The sequence below is a fragment of the Lissotriton helveticus genome, chromosome 11 (genome assembly GCF_964261635.1).
Source record: "Lissotriton helveticus chromosome 11, aLisHel1.1, whole genome shotgun sequence".
In the NCBI taxonomy this organism is placed as follows: Eukaryota; Metazoa; Chordata; class Amphibia; order Caudata; family Salamandridae; genus Lissotriton; species Lissotriton helveticus.
In genome coordinates, this window is record NC_136072.1 from 171,352,372 (window position 1) to 171,369,804 (window position 17,433).

The following is a 17,433-nucleotide window of genomic DNA, read 5'->3' on the forward strand; positions in this document are numbered from 1 at the left end:
CAATTTTCAAAAGTCACGACATCTTACAAATAAATCCCACCCTGTCTCGGTCATCTGTAATATGTGTTATTCATGCCTTCTCAGACCCAGTTTGCTTAGCAGTTTTACAATTACATGCCAGAGCTTACCAAATTCAAGGTCATATTAGATATCTTAGCCATAACCATGCCTTCTCAGTGGAAATTGTCCTTCCTACACTCAGACTGCCTTCAGAATAATATCCATTGCTGTTGGTGTAAATGCCTTATAGCATCATCAGATTTCCAAGTTGCTTACTGACTTAAATGAAAAGGTCAGCTTGTTGACCAAACCTATTATGCAACTGTGTTGGTCATTTTATCCTCTTCCATATATGTCATAAGTAGGTCCAGGAAAGTTGAGTTCAGGCCATGTTTTCAGCATGCAAGCCAACTATGTGAATAACGTATATTTAAAAGTAAATTTATGTTGTGTTGCTATCCTAAAAGGCAGGCACGGATACCGACCCTCCAGTATTTAGTGACACCCAGCTGCCTGTTAATGAAAACACATTTTCCGCAGCAGCTCCTTTTTGAAATCCAATCCAAATATGGTCTCTGATCCCATGTTAAAGACCGATGCCATTTCAAAAGGCCTGTCCTCTGAAATGTACAAATTTTAAAAAGAAAGCAGCACAAATCAGATGGGAGGCTTCCGTTTCCTTATTTTGCCACTTTCATTTGTCTGTTTGTTTCTATTGATCTGTTCCTTCATTATGATTTGTATGTATCTCTTATGAGTTTGTCAGTTGTTTTTCCTCATTATTTTATTGTATTGCCATTACAGAGCATGTTACATCTAATGCCAGCGATAGCGAAAGTAGTTACCGTAAGTGTTTTAAGTTCCTTATTTTCATTTATCCCATAATAGTCCTTTGTTTTTTGGTTTTTTCCAGGCAATATTGAATGCCACTTTTAACTGTAACATGCCTTTTTCTTTCACCATAATTTAAAGGAAAATATTGTTCATGGTGTCTTCATTCTTCCTGTTCACTGTTGTTACAGGGCATTTGAAATGAGTCTGCTTTTGTAGTTATGAAATCCACATCACATGAGTTACATAAATTCCTCACATTTGTGTGCTGTCCTTATAACATTGAATCTGCATCCTTAGTGAGACTATTTGCTTGATTTCCCCATCAAATTATTCTAGCTTTCTGAGAAATAAGCAAGTTAGTTGTTTCAAAACAGAGCTAACTTTAGAAACAGTTTGGTGATGGCCCAGCTGTGTTGTGATTCAAAAACACCTGGTGGTGGGATATGTTAGATGAGTTTGTGATAATCTGACTTCTTTAAAACCGCAGTACCATTTTTTCTCTGGCAATTACTGCTAGATCAAGGTCTCACCAGTCACAGTGTGAATATCATAACAACTATAGGTGATCAAATGTATTAGATTCCTTGTTTTGAAGTTGGAGGTACATTGTGAAGCATTGTATAGAAGCTGTCACTACTGGTCATGATGTACATTCTTTTCAGTCTTTTGTGTGGATACTCTAAATTGTGCTTCTTTTCTCTTTCACTGTTTGCTATCTTGTAAGTTTGAATGAAAGCAACGCTCATTTGAATTTCAGCCATGCTTCTTTTGACCTATTGATATTTTAAGACCTTTCTCTTTCTTTACTGATGTTTTGAGGTTTGCATTTAACTTATTGCGAAAAATCATAAAAATTCATAACATATATTGTATGTTCTTTGTAATCAAAAGCATCCTTTTGAAGTAGATGGCCTTTGATGGATACTTCAAATTGCAGATTTCTCTACTTAAAATATTCCAGAGGCACCAAACTGGTACTGGAAAACATTTCTCTAGCAGTGCTCCCACCTGCCGCTAGGTGGTGCAGTACGGCTCTGCACTAGCTACATACCACCTCAGAATTGACGGAGCAGATCACATAACCTATAAGCGCCACTCCTGCACGCAGATGTAATTTCCTTTCATTGCCTTCCAACACAGATCTAGAAATATGCTCCCAAATTTATCATCCTTCCGACAACTCCTGAAAATTAAACAAAATCTAGTGTCTTAAGGTAGCAATATCCTTTCCTAAGACTACTGGTTTTAGGCCATGCCTCGACTGTAGGAGATAGATGTCAGTCATGGGCCTTCAGAAGGTGTGTTTTTGGTGCTTGTTCTCTGGACACAACTTGAATCCTTGTGACAAGCGTGCCTTTACACACCCAAAGATGATTCGGGACCAAGAAGCAAATCTGTACATTGCTGCATATAAAATGTCACTTGCATTGTGTAGGTCCCGCCTTTACTCCACGTCAAATTTGTAGACTCGCCCCAAAGACTAGTCCGCATGAGGTCATATTCACCGTGAAAGTCACCCGGAAAGTCAAAATCAAAGTCCAAACACTAGCACAAAAAAATTAAGCAGAGCTCCACTCCACCTTGGTGCTCACTATCCAAATCAATGCCAGTTGGTCTCCCTCCAGATCTCCAGTTGTGTAGCTGATTCCACAATTGATCGCATTACGCTCTGAATTTCTTAAGGCTTTGGTCAACGGTGATGCTGAAGAAAACTTGCACCTTTAAAGAGGCCTTGCTGTAGATATTTGTAACTTTTTCCTGCTCCCACAGGTGAGTCTTGAGCCCCGGGGACCGGACCACCAGAGGACCTCACTCAGGTCACTACTGGCAGACTGTCCTCAGCACTGTCTGACCCCCTTGGACTCATTACGGGATCAGTACCAACTCCAGTACAGTCTTCCACCTCTGTTCCACGACCTACAACGTTCCCGGTGCTGGTGCCACAGCTCAGTAATAGGGTTTGGTAACGATTCATATTTCTAACTGTGAACCGATGCCAGCCGAATCACAACCGATGTTGCACTACGAAATTACTACAGAGCAAAAGGTTACCATGCAGCCTGAATCTAAGCCATTGCTTCTACTAGAGGGACACACCATCAGAGGCTCCACTACACTTTTGACTACGATTAGGACCAAAGCTTACCACCACCGAGAAATGATGTGGATGGAGATGATCTAGCACCTCATTATAATGATGGCAATTTTTATGTGGACTTACAAGAGGCCGGTGGCCTTCATAATTTCTCTGATAAAGAGTTGAATTTGCCACTTGGACAAACAAGTAAAGATAGTTCATCTTTTGCAGTAGTAGTCAGACGAGCAACTGAGGTCTTGGGCCTACAACTGCCCTCTGTTGAGACTAAGACTAATATCATTATGGAAATCATACAGCCGGTGCCAGCCATATTGCAGCCCTTGCTTCCTGTCGATGAGGCCCTCACTGATACCTTAACAGGAACCTGGTCAAATCCCTTTTCTTGTCCTCTGGTGAATAAACAGGTTGGCAGATGCCAGAACCTGGTGATTTTGATTTTCTCACTAAACCTTCTTCTCCTAGAGATTCTAGTTGTTAAGGCTTCAACCAGCAAGGTGAATTCCAGTTCCTTCACCACAACTCCTTTTGATAGGGAGTCTAAGCGGATTGAGGCATTTGGCAAACTAATGTTCTCCGCTGCTACCCTAGTATTGAGATTAGTCAATGCAGTCAGCTTATTGACCCAGTAAGATATTGCTGGTGGTCCTGGAAGACCTTTAGGCCTCACTAGGTTCAACAATTCAGGATGGTCCAGATTGGGCCAGATAGGTGGTTAGTACTGACCTTGATACTACTGATTGTCTGAGAAGGGTGATTGGTTCCAAGGTGGTGCTCCGTTGCCATGCATGGATGCACACCATAACATTGTCTGACGATATACTGTCTCTCTCATGGATCTACACTTATGAAGGTTCACGCCTGTTTGACGAGAAAACTGATTCTGCTTTAAACGTTTCAGAGAGTAAAGCCACAACACGCTCCTTGAGTCTTTTGACATGTGTCAAACAGTTTATTCCTTAGTTTAGGAGACTGAGAGGATGCTCTACCGGGTTGGTGTACAGGCAGTGTCAGTCTCCCCATCCACTACTGTAATCACCACAGTCCTTTTGAGGCTGGGGACGTGCATCTGGCAGGCAACGTGTACACCAAAAAGGGCACCAGTTATCCCAGTCACCTTCTCCTGCGTCAACAGTCACAAGCTGCTACATCTTTCCATTAGGGGCATAGAACCACCCTGTGGGTGAGGTAGTTTCTAGTGCTTTATCCTTGGGTATCTATCTATCACATCTGACAGATGGTTGCTTTAATTTGTTCAGCATGGATATGCACTATCCTCTCTTTCTGCTCCAGTAAATCTTCCCCCACATCAGAGCGAATGTCAGAGGAGTTCCTGTTCACTCTGTTGCAAGAGATGCGAGTTTTATTTTCCGAACGAGCTATTGAGAGAGTTCTAGATTCTGAAATAGGAGATGGTTGCTACTCTTGCTATTTCTTTGTGCTGAAAGAGCATTGGGGCCTTGGGCCCATTTTAGACCTTTGAACTCTGAATGGCTTCCGGTGAAAGGACATATTCAAAATGCTAAAGTTGTCCTAGATCTCGTCTGCCCTGAAGCAGAGCGAATAGATGGTTTTATTGGATATGGAGTGTGTGTATGTATACCGTCATGCAGTACCACAGATGTTTCTTTGGTTCTAGGCAGGGCAGGAGCATTTTCAGTTTTTCATGCTCTCCTTTGCCCCTTGCGTTTTCACAAAAGGGATGGCGTAGGTGACTGCCCCTCTTCGGAGGTCAGGGGATACCAGTTTTCCCCAACCATGACGACTGGCTGATGGAGGGCTTAACGCTGTCAGTTGTAGACCACCTCCAGATGGCAGTGAACCTCCTGACATCATTGGTGTTCATGATTTCTGAGCTTGTGTCACACCTGGCTCCTTCGTGGCGGCTTCTTTTATTTGGAGAAGATAAGTTATAGTAAGACCATGATTCAGTTGCAACTAATCCAGGAAGCTTGTGCTATGATCCTGATCTTTCAGCCTCAGTCCTGGATCTCAGTGAGGGCAGCTGTGAGGGCTTCCTGGCCTTTTAGCCTCCAGCACCCTCCTTGTCGACTAGACCAGTGGCATAAAAGGGCTCTGCAATGAAATTTGACGTTCCGGTGGGGCGAGCACCAAGTAAAATTTCCACATTTCAGAGACCGCACCCAAGCTACAGTGGTAGCTACTCAACTGCAATTGGTCCTTCTCTTTTCCTCACCCAGAGCTGATATGATTGACAGATGTCATGGATGTATCACTTCTGTTTTCGGTAGCTCTTCTGGTGGAAGTAGAGACCAGAGGACTATGGAACCCAACTCCATATCAAGTTGGCAAAGTTATGCCCCATTTACCAGGCTGTAAAGGCATTCCTACATTCATCAGAGAGAGTCGCCAAGTGGTATTGCAACAAACAGGGTGGAGTGGGGCCCTGGCCCTTTGCCAGGAGACTGCATGCCTCTTAAGTTAGTTGGAGAGTCGAGGCATCTTCCAGATCACAAACCACCTCGTTTGGTTTTTGAATGCTAGTGTGGACGAGTTCCTAAATTAAGCTTCTGCTGACTTGTATTGCCGATTAATCACACCCACGTCTGAGGGCTGAGACAGAGACAAGCATGAAACAGACAACAGCACGCAAAAGTGGCTCTGTTTTCAGTTCCCCTCTATCACATCTGGGACGGTATGGAGTCCGCATGGAGCTACACAGTGCCACCTAGCTGTGCCCAGGAGCATTGCTAGAGAAAGGTTTTCTTGATCCAGTCTAGCATCTGGGGAGTATTCTAAGGTGAGGAATCTGAGTATTCTAAGGTGAGGAATCTGCCGTTGGATGTCTACCAGAAAGAGTGTTAATAAAGGTAAGTAACTTGTATTTCCATGACAATGTGTTGCAGTCATAGGGGGTAGGTACGTACCAGGTGGTTTCCTCCTACAATATGTTTTTCAAATCTGAGAGGAAAATCGCTGGTGACAGTTCAAACGTTCTTATTCTGAGAAAGGGAGTAGAGGTTTCATAGGGAACGATTGCCCATCAGCTAGTTTAAGAATGTTTCTGAAGCTGTAAAGCTTAAGAGATGTTTAAATACATTGCATTTAACGTAAGTCTTTGATCTCCAGGGACCCTTTTTGGAGGGATTGGCTCAGTGAGGTACCGAGTCTTCCTCCCTTGTATTTTTTTCAAATCTGAGAGGATAATGTCCAGTGACTTTTGTAATATTTTTTCCGACCTAAAGGAGTAGAGATATTAAAGGAAAACTGGTCATCCGACAGTTTAATGGTGTTTCCTGTAGCTTGAAAGCTTTAAGATATCTGGAAACGCATTGCAATCAATGGAAGTGTTTGATCTTGTGGCTCACTTTTTGGCAGTTTTTGTAACTTTGTTTAGGTTTAAAAACATAAGAAAAATGTTGTGGCTATTGGCAGAAAAAAGGCAGCGATTGGGCAAAGTTTTTTTTCTTCTCTGTTTTTCTTTTTTAAACCTTCTTGAAGGTCTAATAGAAAAACAGTATGAATGTTTTTGTAAGTGTTTCTCTTTGCCATTTATGCCTGGAAATAATGACTTGCATTCATTTATGTTCAGATATCCTTGTCTTATGCCAATAAAATGCTTTGGTGTAATAATATATACCTCGCAGAATATGATTAATGTTGTTTTCCTGCTCCCTGCCATTGCCTATAGAATTTTTTTAGAAAAAGTAAACTTGAGGCGAAAAAATCTTCAAAGATTAGCCATTATGATGAAAAGACATATCAATTGAAAACTAGGTAGTGAAAAATGTGCATACATGTACTGCAGCTTGGTTAGATTCAAACACAGTCTTTGCGTGCTACTCTTAGAGAAAAGCTCCTTTTGTTACAAGAAAAACATCGATCAGTCTTCCATCAGAGAAGTAATTGCATTCAAGGACTTCAAATGTGTTTGTTTTCTTGCTTTTAAAGGATATGGGTCTGTGTCACATTCTTATGAAAATAAACCAGTTTCAAATATTCTATTTTTATCAAAAGTATGAACGTCGTTGCCATGAATTAACTTTATGGCTGTGTTACTCGGTTTCTGCCTACATGCGGTTGCTATTCACAGTAAGTAATAGCAAAGCCAAGGTTGTACTGTCAAGCCAGACCTATAAATCCATGTATGTTAATAACTGCCCTCCTCCCATCAATGCTGCCACCAGACAAAAACAACATAAATGATCTAGTTACCCAAGACACTTTAATAGCATTCCAATGCCATGTGAGTGGTCATGAAAGTTCAAGCTTAGGCAGCTTGGTATATAAAAAAAAGACACCAACTTTTTGGAGGGCAAGCCTTTTGGAACTAGAAGTGTGGCAGGAGCTGCAGCATACCCAGATGGCCAGTAGACATTTCAACAGGAGACTGGGAGGTACAGATCCCATTTAACTGCTTTACTTTCCAGCCTTTCCTGTGTGTTAAAAGAATTAGGCATGATTAAGCCACAGTACAATTTAATTTACAGATTTATGCTTATACCTCTTCTTGCAAATCTGTGTTTAAATCAAATGCTCAGTAACCTGAACCTATGGCTCTTGCCAGGCTCTATGATATGAAAAAAGCAGAAAGCATTTGACAAGTTTCCTAGCGCCGATCGATGTGCAAATCTTTTCCAATCACCCTTTCTAAAGTTTTCAAATATTTAAATAAATCTCTTCAGCATTGCAAGTACTATTACGGGTTTCTGCCTCTCAATATTCAAAAGTGATTGTAGCAAATATTTTGAGTAGAGTAAAAAAAATACACATTGGGTCCTATTCAACGATAAAAGTTGATAAAAGTTCACCTACGAAAAATTTCCGATTTACTACTTTTAGGAATTCACAAACATTCATAGTAATAAACTTACAAAACTATAACTAGCGCAGGAATGTCATGCGACCTCTCACGATGTCTCTCATTCATTCTGTGCATACAATGCACAAAACTGCATAGTGGAAATGGAGTGTAGAGTGCAAACGCATGTTTTTTTCTATGGGGTGGGGGTTGCACTACTCATGGAAGCCCTTCCTGTTGACCCAAATAGATCTGTGAGTAATCTGTTCTCCTTCCCAGCTTGATCATATCCAGCGTGAATAAGAGCCATATTTCAGTTAGTGCACCCCCACAAACTTACAACTTTGTGAATTGTGAGCATTTTTAGACTTAAACGGCTAACCACACTCTGTAACACCGACATCACCCCCCGTGTGTGGGATTGACTACTGCAGATTCCTCCACATTTTTCTTTCGCAGTAGAAAGCAACACATCCACAAACACTCAAATAAGTGTGTTGATTACTTTATATTCAGGTTTAATGCAATGTGGTGCTATGCTGACAGACTTTTATCTGTGGTACTGATCACTTGCTCTCGTATTGTGGGGCCTGTGTGGAAAGCATATTTAACCTATGAATTTAGGATTAATTGGCAAGCATTTCTAAAAGGAATGACAGTCACTTGTTAAATACAAAGTGTAGGAGCCAACATCCATGGAATGCTTCATGAGTGGGTCTATAGCAGACGCTGTTGTCTGCTTATGAGGAATTGAATTTGCTAACCAGCTCCCAATGTTCTATTGCAGGAGCTAATATAAATGATTAAATCTAGAAAACTCTTAGGATTAGCATTGGTAGATCTCCTAGTGACTAGGTATTATTCAAATCAGCACTTGTAATGAACCTGGATATCTTAAAGTGAAACTCAATTCAATTCAAATATAGCTTTATTCGGTTGGGACAGACAACCATAAAAGCACACATATGATACCAAACAAATAAAAACAATTCAGTATGTGACCGTTTCCTAGATAATAAATATAGTACATCATTGAAAAATACAATTAACTTTTAACAGCTGTGAGATTATATCGTAATAAACAGGATATGTAAAGTGCAATATGCTTAATAAGGACAAGTGACACATAGCAACTGTAAAATTACACCAGGTAATACAGGGGTTATAAAAGTGCAATTAACTCTTAGCAGCTATACAATTACATCTTAATGGATAAGATAGATAAAGTGCAATGTGCTGAATGTAAACAGTTGACACGTAGCAGCTATAGAATTACATCAAGTAATACGGAAGTTGTGAAAGTGCTGTGTGCTCAATGTAAACAGTAGACACATAGCACCTAAAAAGTTACATATGGTATAACCCGTCATATTATGCCCTGCAGTGATAAATAAAATTGGCACTGCCCAACCTTATTGTAACTTTTTAAAAGAATAAAATGTCATTAAAATACCATACTCTTTCTGGCCTTAATTGAACTAAGAATAAAAGAAGCAGTAAAAAAACAGATCACCGGTTCTTCCAGAGCCATCAATAAGGACATAGCAGCTTTGATGGATTTTGCCTCATATTTAAAAAAAAAAGTGGTTTAAGATACTTGATTCTAAATGCCAAAAACAGATTACATAAAAGTAAAAAGTGCGTGGTGCTCTGCTTTGTGGATCCATCACACGGGCACGGGGCGAAGGAATATTTTTTCATAGTGGGTAACGCAATCAAGTGGTGCACTAAACCAAGCCGCATTCTAGTTGAAACAAAACGATGGGAACTTCTAGTAACACACTTTAAATATCCTTGGAGACCAGTTGTAACAGTATACATATGTTAAAATTGATATGTATCATGATTCCTAATGGTTTCTTGCCTTTTTTTAATCCTATAGGTCAGGAAAGTACCTTTCACTTCCTGTTTAGATAGTGGTGGGAGACTACTATGGTTCCCTGTAATCGGTCTATCAAAGATGTCACCGTAGGATTTGATTAAATATTTAAGCCATGGTATCCGTTTTGCATTATCCAACCTAAGACAGTTGTTTATAATAGCCTTAGTAAAAAAGGTCTCTTCCTTAGACCAAATGGATCTCCAAAGCTGCAGTGGTCTCATGGCTATCAAATCCAACAAATAATTAAGACCAACTTCGCTGTGGATAAGTTCTGTAGAGTCAGAGGTTGGAAGGCATAAACGTTACTTTAAAAAAGTGTTCTCTTCAGTTTGTAAAATTCCACATGTTTGATGTCCCCAAATTCCCGCACCGTAAAGTGCCACTGTAGTGCATCTGGCTCTATAAATGTCAATCATTTCTTTGACCCGCCGGTTACCTAAATTAGTGGCACATTTAAAAACACCATAGATACTTTTTCTGAGTTTGGCCTGGACCTTTAACATCTCATAATTCCATTCCCCATCTGATGAAAATGAGATACCTAAATAACAGAAGGACTCCACATTTATTATTTTGTTGCCTTCTATTATAAAAGGTCTCTGGTTTCTAAATTTCTCTCCACACACCATAGTAAATGTTTTGGTTTTATTTATCAACAGCATCCTATTATTTATAAAATTGGCAAACCCATCAATTAGCCTCTGAAGCCCCACCGGTGTTCTAGATAACAACACGGCATCATCTGCATAAAGCAGAACTGGTGTCTCTTTGCCATCCACCAAAGGGGAGTCCGCAGGGATCTTTTTAAGGGCCTCATTTACTTCATTAATAAATAAAGTAAAAAGGAGAGGGGCCAGCACACACCCTTGACGGATACCTCGTTTTACTTTAAAATTAGGGGTGCATTCTCCCTGGTGACCGTACCGGACCTTTGCTACAGTCTGGCTAAAAAATAGATAATTGCTTTGGGTGCACCAAGGTTAAGTAAAACGGGCCAAAGAACACCATTATTCACCAAATCAAAAGCACTGCTTAAATCTACAAAACATAAAAAAGCCGGCCATGTTTGGCTTTAGTGTATTTTCCTATGAGAAGCTCCAGATTAATGCTCTGTTCCAGAGTACCCAAGCCTTTTCTAAAGCCGTACTGGGATTGGGCCAAGATGTTATTATCCGAAACCCACTCCTCCAATCTGATCAATAGGTCTCTGCTCATAATTTTGACCGAGGAGTCAAGTAAAGAGATGGGTCTATAATTTTTTGCCTCAGATTTATTTCCCTTTTTTCCGGAACGGTTTCATTTTTGAGAAATTTACTATTCAATGTGTCCCAGAACAGTTTATGATTGGCAGTTGTTGCAGCAAAGTCAAGGTTATCCCAAGCTTCTTGTTGTAGTTCAGCCTTCCGTCGTCTAATATTGGAGTTATATTCGGTTCTGAGGCTACGAACGACTGAACTATCCCTAGGTTTGGATGATAAAGCTAGTTTCAGCTTATTCAGTGATACCGTACAGGAATGGTCAAACCATACCATACCCTATCCTGTTTTTGTTTTTTGGGAGTGGTCTTAGTAAGAAGTTTAGAAATACGTTCATTAATCGTAGTGAAATGGACTAGGGTCTCAGTTGGTTGGATCGTTAAAGATAAATTATCTGCAATTTCTTGACCACATTCCATAACAATTTTTTTTGTTAATTCGACCGAATTCTCTCCCTTTCACCTGATTCTGGTGCCATTGGGGCGTATTGGTTCAATATTGTTGACAACAGTACACAAATCAGCCGTCTTATTCCCCCACACATACAGTTCCAATATAATTGGGTTATGATCACTTATGGGCAGTGCAACAATCTGCGGGATAGTACATAGGTTGACAATATTAACAGAGACTAAGACATGGTCTATACTACTCTCGGATGATCTTCCTGTAAAAGTCGGGATATCCTTCCCATTCGCATCCTTCACACATTGCAGGATATCTAGATCAAATTCAGTCATAACTGCATTTAGGGTGTTACCATATGTGCAATGGGAAAAGTGTAGACAGTTATCCCCTTCATCAGGTAGGAGCCCACATGCTTTGGTCATTGACAATGGGCACAGAGACAGATTAAAATCCCCCAACTAGACCATATTTACATTGGTAGTATCTATATTAGTCATTTTGCATAGGTCCTGTCTTAATTCTGTGACCAGGCTATGGCAGGTGGAGTTAAAAATATTGTTATAAAAGTTGATCAACAATACATCTCGGCTACCCCTGTGTTTAATCAATAATAACTGAGCAAAATGACCTACGTTGGTACTATTCGTGACTTTAACTGGGAGGTTATTTTTCAACAGAATTAACAGCCCCCCTTTAGCTCTGCCTGACGGTGATGGTAACGCGGGCAGGTTGTAAGCCGTATACCCTTCTATAAATACATCTATAGTACCCCATGTTTCTTGGAGACACACTATATTGTGTGTACTAATGAAATCCTTCCAACCCGGCATGTTGATCTTATTTGCCAAGCCTGCAGTGTTCCATGTTACAATTGAAAATCCTCCCCCTTGATTAAGTACTACAGGATAGCCTGCAATACCTTTACTGACTATCTCCCTGGGATCTTCTAGTGATGTAATTAGTGGTCGGTCTGCTACCATGCCCAGTCTTTTACTCCCATCCTCCTTAGCCCGATTTTCTTTCACAATTATATCGTCATTGTATTCAGACATTGACTTATAGTTTGCAGGCCTACTTCTTGGTGTTCTGGACTCTAGGGGTACCTCGATGGAACAATGACTGTTTCTAATATCAGTAACAGAGAACATACGGTGTGTACCCCCCCTATGTTGTTGTGTTCGTGTCAGTCAATCGTTGCAATCTAGAGTACTTAAGGCATGGAATCTGTTGGATAATGGGAGGGTATGATGAATTGCTGGGGCAATTGTGTTGTTTAATCTACTGGGTTGGGAGTTCCTGCCTCCTAAAGAGGGGTTACCTAGATGTTTGTAGAAGTATCCGAGCGGGTAGAGCTAAATTAATCGCTCTATACAGGTGCTACATGAGGCTCTCTCAAGGGACGTTTGTGCCCAGGTGGGATTCTTAAAATTAATGATTATGCAGTCCCCTTGCATCGTTTTTCTAGATGGACCTATCCACTGCACCCTTCTTGTTATTAAGATTTGGTCCGCTTGTTCCACAGGGATATTACAGTGGTCATGTAGCCAATGTAGCACCTTGTTCTTCAGGGTGCAATGGCTTTCAATTTGCTCTATCCCTAGCGGTGGGACTTTAACCATGACTGCTACATAAGGACTGCAGTCTGGCGGTAAATTAATCACAGCCTGCTCTTTCTGTTCTTCTGGTCCCTTAGGCTTATTCATAACTTGGGATCTATTTTTATCATTCATTTGCCCATTTCTAGTGGATTGTAAGATACTAGACTGTGGGTCTGAATGTACACTCCCTCTAATATTTGGAATAACAGGGTTATTCTGCAATGGAGGGATCAAGTTACTATGCCCAGCCGTTGTGGTGTTTAGGATGTTTAGATTAGACATAGCCACTGGCGGTATTTGTACCAGGGATTCGGTGCCTATATCTCTGGTTTGACTATTCCTTGTTTTCATGATGGTGCCCAACTTCTCAACCTCTAGACTTAAAGTGTCTAGCTTAGCAGCCAGAGGTTTAAGCATGGATTCCATTTTCTGAGCTAGTGAAGAAATAATACGATTGACAAATTCATCATGTACGTTTGTAGGGACGTCATTGTTCTCCGAGTCCTTATTTTGGTTACGAGTCAAGGGCCCTTTTCTCGGTTTGCCATTATTCCCCGATTTGGTCTGATCTTTTCTACAATTTCTTCTCCTTTTTGGTGTTGGAGGGTCACTAAGGTTAGGGGATTGGCGTTGCTCTTCCTGCAAGGGTGTGTCTTGTAATAGGGGGAGAATTCTTGATTAACCTGTACTATGGGAGCCTCAAGTTGTGAATTATCCATGATGACATCTACCTCCAGGGCCGGCATAACTTCAAGCCCAGGTGTTACGCCCAGGGATAGGCGTCGTTCTGCCCTAGAAATTTCTACGTTAATAGCACTCATAGCCTTGACCAGGTACTCATCAATGGTGGGACCATGGTTAACCTTGCGTTTTGGTGTTTTTTCTAATTTCCGTTTCGACATATTCTGCAGAAACTGCCAGATAAGCAGACGAGGGACCTATGTAATAATACCCCAAAACCTGTTGCTGAAATCAACCCAACACTGTAGCGACTGGTATCCGTAGCGATCAAATAAACATCCTATTAGCACTGTTGTTAATACTTGGTCCGTTGTCAATAGATTACAAACAAATTCACCCGTTCCAATAATCGTATACAAAGTCACCAGGGTATCCCGGGCTGAAGGAAGTCAATAGGGTGGCCCAGCCCTGCCTCGGACTGCCGCAGACGGCCCAGCCCTTGTCCCGGGCTTCTCCCGGTGCCGCCCGCACGCGCCCCGTGATGCGGGAGGATCGCCGCTCCATTGAGCGCCTCCGGGCGCGGAGGTGGGCGGGATGATGCAGCAAGGAGACCTGGGGGTTGTAGTCTCCCCCCTCGGCGGCCGTGTGTTGGATCAGGCAGCGGCGGCGGGGGAGACTAACAGTAGGAGGCCCCCGGCTCAGTCGGGACGTCGGGTAGGTGGAAAGATGCCTGGAGCCAAAATAAAATCACCAGCAAAGGTCCCCCTTAAGTGGTATCATAAGCTGCCCACTTTATAATTTGATTATTATGGGGAGCAAACGATGAATGAATCTGAGTTCTTCTGATTGACTCTGAGCTTTTAGCAAACGCTGAATGACTCTGGGCTTTTATAGCTAGCAGGGCATTATTAAGACCACAGCTATTAGTGACACTAGGTATCATTAAGACTATAGTGGTACTGTAACAATATGACACACTATTTTCTCGCTTTACATAGATAGGTACATACGCTATTTAAAACAGTCAAGCAGAATCTAAAAAATACTTTTTAAAACTTCTTTACGGACCATTCTTAATTAATATTTTATATAATTTATATAACAATAATTCCCTCCTGAGATTCATGCTGCTAATATTATCATACACATGTATTTATTTCAGTAAATCCTTATATTAAAGAACAATTTCTACTTTGTAATAACCTTAGACCAAATAATGAAACTTAGTAATCCGTCCGTTTGATATTGGCCCAAACATTTGTAAATTATGCTAACTTTTTAAGTCTAATAAATTCATAAGGTCCCCATCAGACCATCATAACTTTTCAAGAACAATAAAGGCATGCCTCTATCATAAGTAGGACACTAACGTAGCCTCTTATTGGTGCTATTTGTGGTGCTTCATTAGCTTACCGTTTTAATGGGACATGTGCTTAATAATCAAGACCAGTGTTAATCAGAACTTGTTCCTTTATATTTAGGAACTTATGTAGAGCCCATTGCTATAAAATGTGCCTTTGGGTTTTGCCCACTCGATCTGTATTGTGGTATTTTTTTGGGGAGGGGGGAGAAAGTGGTGAATTCTAGTTTGCCAACACCAGGCAGCACCTTTACTCTGGAAACTATTTCAGCCCCACTGTAGTAAGCTGACCATTTGTGCAGGCTGCAGATGTGAGAAAATGCGGGTCATAATGTGCCACTGTTGGTGCATTATGAAGACCTGTTGTGAATGCTGGTATGGAGGTCTGCGTGCAAATGCAGGCCCCCATGTCGATTCCCAACTCATAACTGGTCATTAGATGTATAATTGATTGTCAACGCCATGATCTACCCATTTGTATCGGCACGTAATGAGGAATACAGTGGGGGGGGGATTTTTTGTGGTTTTTTTTGGGTGTGGTATATAAGGAAAAAATGTTAATATAGTTTGTAAGTCGGTATGATATTGTCGGTTGATTGTCAATAGAGCAGCTTACGTCAAACCTACCATAAAGTGAATGCAAACTTTCAAGTTGGAAGATCTCTTGCCTGTGCCATGCATACATTACCAAGTAAACCCAATGAAGAGGACGGCGCTTTACTGCATTTTTAGCTTGTATTATTTTTTTTTAAGCAGTCCGAATCGGCAATTCCGTTGCAGTACTTCTATTAAAATGTTGTCCTATTGAAGTGAAAAATGCAGTTTTGTTGACATGATATTTGCTTCTTTGAATTAAAATGCCTTCTTTAATTTTTTTTCCTTCCTGCTGTCTAACACGAAAGTAATATTGATCACAGATGAGTATGGATGTTCACAAGGTCCAGTCACTTAAACGCTTATCTTCCTGTGCAGTTGTTTTACATGGTTCATGATCAGAGTTTTTATTTTTTTCATCTTTTGTTCTGAGAGTTCATTTTTTTCGTGTTTGTTTGACTAATGTTTGTTTTAGCTTCAGGTTATGCTTGCCTGGCTTCTTCATTTATCATTTCATGTCCTTGATAGTTACCTGGCATGTCATGCCGTCCTGTTGTTAATTGGGCGCAACTCTTCTTCCTCTGGCATGAATAAGAGAATGAAAGTTCATTCAACATTTCTTTAAATCTGTTTGCATGACACGCATTTTGAGGTGTTTGCTTTAAAAAATGCACGTATTCAAATCCACCATTACGTACCTGCGAATATTATAGACATCTGTTTGTTTCTGCAGTAAATAGAATCCTACTGTGAATCACGCGGAGACCAAGATAGCATTGTCGTGAAGTTTGTTTCCAATTAAACATACCACTTAGATGCTCTTTATTTCCCTCTTCTCTTTCTACTCTACATAAACAATCGACCTTTAAGTTGAATAATGTAATGATTCGATAACGAAATTAGTAATTTCTCTTCTTCTGAAAAGAAATATTTCACACAAAAAACCTCCGTTGAAGGAACATTGTAGTTATGCTCCAAAGAACACTGACATTTACTGGTTACTGTGAGCTATGAAACTAGCTCCTCATTACACTTCTCTTGACTTTGCACATGATACGCATAGCACAAGCACTGAAGACCTCATGTGCTTAATAATATTAGTGCCAAAGTAATTCCTTCATATTGAACTCTTTCTATTCAAAACAGGTGGATAATGGATACCACTTTCAGCAGATTCCTTACCTTCGCATAAACACCCAGGCCCAGTCTGAATATTGTATCTATTCTCGACAGTGTAGACGGGTAGCATTGTGTGAATCTGCGCTCACTACATACCTCCCCAGAAGTGACAGAAGGGAGACGCAAATAAGCCTTACCACTGCACACTGATGTAATTTCCTTTTCTTGCTGCCACTTCCAGTGTGAACCTGGAGCTCTGCTCCGTTCTTGTCAGGTTTCCAACAACTAAAAACAAAATAACTCTGGCTGCTAGAGAATGATGTTTCCACCAAAAAAAACACAGGTTTCAAGCTGTGTTTTGACTGTAGGAAGCAGATGTTGGTCACAGACACGCTCAATGTGTGCTTTCAGGGCCTGGGCTGTGTGCACCATACAGAATCATGTGATAAATGCACCCGAAGGTGATTCGAGACTGTGAGGCGAAGTTATATCTCCAAACACTAGCAGTCATGGTCTTCATACTGGGTGACGTACCCCTTCGAAGGACAATTTCTGTGACTGTTCAACTTCTTCGTTACAATCTTGAGGTAAGTCCAAGACGCAAGTATAAAAAAGCAACGCAAAACTCGACTTCCTCCAGCCACTCTGACTCCAAAGAGAAGGGGTAGAGGTGTCAAGTCCCATTCCCTCAAGGGCACTGAGCAGAGTACGGATTCCTCAGTTGGTCAAAGATGCTGCCTGAGTTCCCTGTGCTGTTGTCAACCATACAGGAGATTGAGGGCTTCAAAGAGACCATTCAGAAAATCTTTGGTGAGCTTCAGGCTCCCTTTGGTGTGTGTGCCTT

The 17,433-nt window shown here is 41.0% G+C and overlaps 1 protein-coding gene across 14 annotated transcripts in view; it reads left to right on the top strand.

Moving 5' to 3' along the window:
• DLG1 (discs large MAGUK scaffold protein 1) overlaps positions 1-17,433 on the top strand; it is a 1,315,748-nt gene that overhangs the window by 1,144,990 nt on the left and 153,325 nt on the right. For 11 of the 14 annotated variants that reach the window (XM_078666465.1, XM_078666467.1, XM_078666469.1 and 8 more), the window contains one exon: positions 805-846. In XM_078666465.1, coding sequence (XP_078522591.1) covers positions 805-846 — 42 coding nt within the window. Of the gene's footprint in view, positions 1-804; positions 847-15,778; positions 15,815-17,433 lie in introns of all 14 variants that reach the window. The other 3 variants (XM_078666477.1, XM_078666478.1, XM_078666471.1) reach the window with 2 other exon arrangements.